The sequence below is a fragment of the Gadus morhua genome, chromosome 3, assembly GCF_902167405.1.
Source record: "Gadus morhua chromosome 3, gadMor3.0, whole genome shotgun sequence".
Lineage (NCBI taxonomy): Eukaryota > Metazoa > Chordata > Actinopteri > Gadiformes > Gadidae > Gadus > Gadus morhua.
Window position 1 is genome coordinate 20,142,607 of NC_044050.1, and position 7,500 is coordinate 20,150,106.

At 47.3% G+C, this 7,500-nt stretch overlaps 1 protein-coding gene across 2 annotated transcripts in view; it reads right to left on the bottom strand.

Annotated features, from left to right (window-relative positions):
* Positions 1-7,500, bottom strand: part of sdk1a (sidekick cell adhesion molecule 1a) — a 255,428-nt gene that overhangs the window by 85,051 nt on the left and 162,877 nt on the right. For both annotated transcript variants that reach the window (XM_030350672.1, XM_030350671.1), the window contains 4 exons: positions 4,057-4,251; positions 2,490-2,606; positions 1,722-1,889; positions 773-875 (listed from right to left, as the gene is read on the bottom strand). In XM_030350672.1, the coding sequence (XP_030206532.1) occupies positions 773-875; positions 1,722-1,889; positions 2,490-2,606; positions 4,057-4,251 (583 nt within the window). The remainder of the gene's footprint in view (positions 1-772; positions 876-1,721; positions 1,890-2,489; positions 2,607-4,056; positions 4,252-7,500) is intronic.

Below are 7,500 nucleotides of genomic sequence, written 5' to 3' on the forward strand. Positions count from 1 at the left end.
TTACCTAGTTTGTGTGTGTTTAAACAGATGAACGCACACACGCGCGCCCGCATTCATTAATTATTTTACGCTCGCCCGCATTCATTCATTCTTTTTAACACTCACTCGCGGTAAAACAATTTTTTTCACGATCAAATACTCATCAATTCTAAAAGTTATGGGCTTGTACACGATGTCTGTGCCAAGAAAATATTTGTTTGCTGTACGGTGTGTTGCAGATGCATTGATTTAAAAGTACAACTTATTACCGCTGTATCAGCTGTTCTTTCCCAAATAATTTACCAAGAATGTGTGGCTAGGTAGATGAGAGAAGCAAAGTGTATGCGCGAGGTTCAAAAGCAACATTATGCATGCGCCCTTAAAATAGCATCTGAACAATGCGCCACTGACTTTATAACAGGTATTTCCTGGTTTGTGGCGGAATTGTTTTCTGAAACTGCAAAATAGCAAAAGGGAACGTTTGCGCCAGAACACCTCCTCCTTTCGCCAAACCGCCCCTTGGGGCGCAAGATCATTCCCTAATTTACCGACGCGTGGCGGTGGAGGGAAAAGAATGCTCTGCCCTAGTTGCAAACCAGCAACAACACATGCGTCAGTGTAGAAGGTATATTGCGCTGGATGCAAGTTAGGGCCCATAGACATGTATACACACACACACACACACATACAAATACACGCACACATACATATTCCCACAAACAGAACTAAAAACACTTTCTCTCTCTCACTCTCTCTCTCACACACACACACACAGCCTTGGTCTAAGTGGTACCTGATGTCAACCCTGGGGTCGTGCTGGGCGTTGCAGTCGAGCGTGGCGGTGGTCCCCTTAATGACGCGCTGGTCTGATGGGGGCACGGAGATGAGGGTCCGACCTGGCAGATCACGCCATGCCAACCAAGGAGACAAGCACATTCATTCATGGAAGAAGATTAGGACTCCGTTGGGTTTCCGACACAGCCAATTAGTTGATCACCTATCCCTGCAAAGCACATCTTGAACGTGGCCCAGAACAGGTGTGCCTGGAGGTATTGAAGCAGTGGCACTGGCATAGCCTCACACCCAGCACAAACGCGTCTGGTGAAATACATGAACCGAGATTGAATAGTATACTGTTTTGAGTGAATCCCTGAACATTGCTAGCCTGCTAACCTGCTTCGGAATGAACCTCAAAACAGAGTTCAGAAACCCTGAAACGCTGAATAAATGTACTAAGGAGAGAGGGGCTCCCTCGGCCCCTCGCTAGCACACATGATTAACCTGACAACTGAACCAGTGGTTAGGGTCATTAGTAAACTGTCCTCAAAGATATGAGACAGCTTTAACAGCTGTTGTTGTTGTTGTTGTTGTTGTTAATGGCAGTGCGTTTGTGCAGTACTAGCTACCTGCTACCTACGGCTGACCTGGTATACTCCAGACACACAAATGGACAGTTCCATCCAGAAGACACACGCGGGTAATCATTTAGAAGGAAGCGGTTTCCATCCCATAATCGCTCTCTCCCTTTGCTCTCCCCGTTGCTCCCTCTCCCTCTCGGCCGTTATCTCTCTGTCTGCAAGCCGTGCACTTGGAACAGAGCGAAAAGCGCCACTCCTTTCTGCCCTAAACGTTAGCCCGGGCGTTTTATGACGGTGAGTAAATCAAGTCATTTGTCTGTCTGGCCCCATCAGCCTGGCCCGTGTCTCCTGCATGGGGGCCCCGGGGGGGGGACATCATCTTACTCCAGACGGTGAGCCCGGCCGTGGCGTTGATGCTGCCTTGCGGGTTGGAGGCGATGCAGGTGTACTCTCCCGAGTCCTGGGAGCCCACCGGCTGCACCTGCAGCCCCCCGGACTCCAGCAGGAAGTACCTGGGGGTCCGGACCGAACCGCTGGCCAGCACCTGGGACCCTGTCACACACAGCGGGAGGGGGAGAGCGAGGGAGGGAGAGACAGAGAGAGAGAGAGAGAGAGAGAGAGAGAGAGAGAGAGAGAGAGAGAGAGAGAGAGAGAGAGAGAGAGACGGAGAGAGAGAGAGAGAGAGAGAGAGAGAGAGAGAGAGAGGGAGAGGGAGAGAGAGAGAGAGAGAGAGAGAGAGGGAGAGATAGAGAGAGAGAGAGAGGGAGAGATAGAGAGAGAGAGAGAGAGGGAGAGAGAGGGAGGGAGAGAGAGAGAGAGGAAGAGAAAGAAGAGTGGCCTTGGTAAGCTGGAGTCAAGTATGATAAATTAATACAAAGGCTTTTCAATAAACGTTCAAAGAAAGAAGGTGTAAGGCTGGAAAGAACCGACTCTTTACAACTACACACATGAGAAACACACCTTACACCCACACACACACACACAGACACACACACACACACACACACACACACACACACACACAAAAGAGAGTGTACATGCTCCAGAGCGGGTGGCGACACACCCCCAAACAGACCCCCACACACACTCCAACACGCTCATACAAAGGGCAGAGGAGACAAAAGGTTTGGCCCAAGCCAGGGTAAAACATACCTTTACTCCAGACAATGGCTGGTTTGGGGGCTCCACTGGCCTGGCAGGTAAACAAGGCTGCGTTGCCCTCGGTAACCGCCTGGTGGGTGGGGGGGGAGATAAAGGCGGGGGCTACACCTGAGAGACAGACGATACAGGAGAGAAAGGGAGGCAGTTGAAGGGCTAGCAGAGTCCTTTATGTACAGGTGACAGACGAATAAAAGAGAGACTGGAAGTTAGCTCTCACTCCACGAGTGCATGAACACACTCACTCACTCACTCACACACTCACACGTATTACACACACACACACACACACACACACACACACACACACACACACACACACACACACACACACACACACACACACACACACACACACACACACACACACACACACCCTCTGATCAATGTATACTTGATTGATTATCCCATTGAGGCTTATCGGGTTGTTTTGTGTGTGTAACTCTGTGGGTGTATGTGATTATCTTTTCGCACATGCGTTTGTGCGAATAGCGAATGTGCCAATGTGCATTTTTTGTTTGTGTGTGGGTGTGTGAATGACTGTGGATTCTTCCAATGTATGTATGTGAATGTATGTCAGTGTGTTTAGTATGTATGTGTGTGTGTGTGTGTGTGTGTGTGTGTGTGTGTGTGTGTGTGTGTGTGTGTGTGTGTGTGTGTGTGTGTGTGTGTGTGTGTGTGTGTGTGTGTGTGTGTCCGGTGTGTGTGTGTGTGAGTGTGTGTGTGGGTGTGTGCGTGGGTATGCATGTGTTCACAGGGTGAAGTATGGGGTACTATGGAGTGGTGCCAGGAGCCCGAGAAGAAACCAAACACGGTCCGGCAACAACAAAAGCGAGTTGGTAATGCTCAAACACACACTGCACTAAAGTGAAACGTCATTAATGCAGTCATGCTGTGTGTGTGTGTGTGTGTGTGTGTGTGTGTGTGTGTGTGTGTGTGTGTGTGTGTGTGTGTGTGTGTGTGTCTTTGTGTTTGAGTGTGTGTGCGTCACTTTGTATTGTAGTATAAGTATTGTATTTCATCCCTTTGCCTATGCGTGTTTTTGTTTGTTTATGTGTATTGGTGTGTTTGATTGCGAATGTTTGTGGATTTATTCGAAACATGCAATTATGTGATTGTGTGTAGTTCGGGGGACTCACTGAAGACCTACTTTTGTGAGGCTGTGTGTGTGTGAGGCTGTGTGTGTGTGTGTGTGTGTGTGTGTGTGTGGTTGTGTTCAGTCCTATTGTGGACTTGTGTATATGTGAAATTAGACAAAAAAGTGTGCTTGCGTATGTGTGGTGTGTGTGTGTGAATGTATTTCATCATAGTCTGGTTGAACGTGTGTGCGTGCGTGCATGCGTGCGTGCGTGCGTGTGTGTGTTTGCGTGTGTGTATGTGTGTGTGTTTGAGACTCACTGGAGACCTGCAGATGTGTGTGTGAGTCAGTGTATTTAATCATAAAATGTGTGTGTGTGTGTGTGTGTGTGTGTGTGTGTGTGTGTGTGTGTGTGTGTGTGTGTGTGTGTGTGTGTGTGTGTGTGTGTGTTTGAGTGTGTGTGTGTGTGCGTTTGAGACTCACTGGAGACCTGCAGGTGTGTGTGTGCCTGGACCTCCCCCGCGGCGCTGCGCGCCACACACTGGTATATGCCCCCGTCCTCCGGCTGCACCCGCCGCACCGTCAGCCCCGTCGCCGCGGCAACCTTGTACCGAGGGTTGGCCAGTCGGGAGAGAGGCACGGCGTCTTTGAACCACTCCATCCTGGGCTGAGGGGTGCCTGGGAGTACACACACACACATACAAACGTTAAGATGCACACACACACAAACACACACACACACACACACACACACACACACACACACACACACACACACACACACACACACACACACACACACATATTTAAGCATATTAAGATACATACACACACACACACACACACACACACAAAAACATATTAAGATACACAGACACAAACACACACATACACATAAACATATTAAGATGCACACACACACACACACGCAACCATATTAAGATACACACACACACGCATGGAAACATTGGAAGATATACACATAGGGATGCGAATAATCAAAAATGTTCATGGTCGAATAATCGGTGGGTGGTATGAACGAATAATCGATTATTCGATGTGTGCCGACATTCACAAAGGCAGCCATGGATAGTTGGCAAGAAATCACTTAGTATCTTAAACGCAAAATAACAACTACCTGCTAAGTAGTTCCAGTCAAATTGTTCAGCCTTCAAAATGAGAGCTGGTGATTGGGAAAAATGCATTAAACTGTAATCTGAAAATACGTTTATGTGCTATAGACCCTATAGTATCTGTGGTATAAAGGCTGGGACGAATTACAAATTATAAATATGTACACTTTATGTTGAAAGTATAGACCGTCGCGATTCCCATTGAAACGAATGACGCGGTGATTCGGTCTTCAAAACGAGAGCTGGTAAATTGTAAAAAATGAATTAAACTGTAATCAGACAACGTGGTTATATGCTATAGACCATTGGTCGCCAACCCGTCGATTGCGATCGACTGGTCGATCTATGAGGCTTTCCATGTAGATCCCGAAAATAATAGAAAAATAAATACACAATATCCTATATTATGCATGATACATTTTCATAATAAGTTTTGCAAGCACATCTCTCTCCCTTTCTGGAGGCCTACTACTTTTTTTCCGTGTAGCAGTGCTGCATTTAACAGCGTCTGATTTAAGTGACCAATGAGATAAAAGAAAAGTAGGGTGTGGGGCGCGAATGTCAATATTGGCCTGTTGCTTTGGTACGGCTCAATGGGAAGAGGAGTTTATTTTTACTTTGGTGAAAGACAAGTGTTTGCATGTTATGCCACCAAACACAAGCACTGACTAAAAGAGGAAACCTGGAATGGAACAACAACACCAACAACTCAAAATTCAAAGACAGCTACCCCCCCAAAGAGCGCAATCCATGCAAGTAAAAATTGAGAAGCTGAAATCGGGGTTGAAGGCCCAGCAATCGGTTTTCACAAAACCTGCTGCGCAAAATAAGGCTACTGAAGCACCCCTTCGCATTAGCCACCTGCTAGATAAACACAAGAAACCTTTTACAGATGGAGATTTAATCAAAGAAGCGATGTCCATCACCGCAGAGACAGTTTTCAACGACTTCAAAAACAAAAACGACATTAGAACTGCACTTTGTGGTGTACCGCTTGGCCCTGCGACAGGGACAAGGAGGGTCAAATCACTGTCAGAGGACGTGGCTCGACAAGTATTAAAAGACTTGTCCTGTAGAGAACGTTTTTCTCTACAGTTCGATGAATCTCTGGATGTAATGAACACAGCCCAGCTTGTTGTATTCGTCGGAATGGCTTTCCAGGATCCTACAACCAATGAGGACTTCCTTACTCTTTTGCACTTAAAGGAGAGAACGAGAGCTGAGGATATTTACCAGGAGTTCAAAAAGTATATAGACGAAAACGGCATCCCCATTAATCAACTAGTTGCTATTACTACTGATGGGGCCCCGGCAATGCGAGGTGTGTGGGCAGGTTTCATAGCGCTGTGCTGTAATGACTCCAAATTTCCCACATTCATGGTTTATCACTGTTATCCATCAACAGGCCTTGGTTAGGAAAGTCTTGGACTTTTCCCATGTCATGACACTGGTGGTCAAACTGATAAACTCGATAAGAGAAAAAGCGCTTCAGCACCGCTTATTCAAGGCGTTATTGGATGAGCTCGATGCCGCATACGGAGTCCTACTTCTCCACGTCCGGAGGTTGAGTCGCGGCAAAGTGTTTTTTGCGATTTGTTGACTTGCTGCCTTAGATAAAGACTTTTTTGTCAACAAGGAACGAGGAGCACAAGGAACTGTCCAATTATGCGTGACTACTGGATCTGGGTTTTTTTTAACAGACCTAACGGCAAAACTTAACACACTCAACACAAGCAGGGAAAAGACTGACACCTGCCCCACATGATTAGCGCAGTGAATGGGTTCAAGGCCAAGCTGGGTGTTTGGACCACACACCTAAAGAACAAGAGGCTGACCCACTTCCCCAACCTGGAGAAAATGTCACACGCCATCAAAAACAAGGATGTTTTTAACCCTGAGCCCTGCAGTACTGTGCCAAGCTTGACAAAGTGACAACTGAGTTCAATCTGCGTTTTGTTGAGTTAAACGTCATGGAAGATATTGTTGCATTGCTCTCAAACCCATTTCTGCCCATTGATATAGAACAGGGAGCAGACAGATTCCAGCAGGTATTTCCTTTGCCAAGTGGAGTTCACATGGAGATGGTTGATTTGCAAAAATGACATAGAGCTGAAAACCAGATCAAGGGACAGTGACTTTTGGGGACTGGTCAGCAGAGAGAAGTATCCTCTCCTCACTGCATGTGCACTAAGCGTGAGTGCCTACTTTGGATCTACTTATCTCTGTGAAATGGCGTTTTCACAAATGAAAATAATCAAATCAAAGTACAAGAGCCGCCTTACAGACCGACACATACATGTAGTTAGTTACACTCATAGAACCACACAGACACACACACAGATACACACACAGGCAGCTATATACACACATTCGCACACATACACAAACATGCAGTGCGCTAAAGACACACACACACAAACACACCAACGTGCAAACGATACTAAAACTTCAGACCAACCACAGCGACTGTGCTGCGAAGCCGACACACACACTCCACTGAAGTGGTCTCTGCAGCGTTCTCAATGTCCCTCACCGCCCCTCTCCCTCCAGCTCCCCGCCTCTTGTTCCATGATAATACATATGAGTGGTGGCGTAACCAGTGCTTCTAATATATTGATTGAAGGGTGTGGGCGGGCAGGGCAAGGGTGAAGCCGGGACAGAGTGTGTGTGTGTGGGGGGGGGGGGGGGGGGAGAACAGCCGAGCAGACATTCAGCAGACTCAGCTTGTCAACAGCCTGGCCGACGTGACGGAGATGGGCGAGCGGAGGAGGGTTCATGCAATTACAGCTACAAG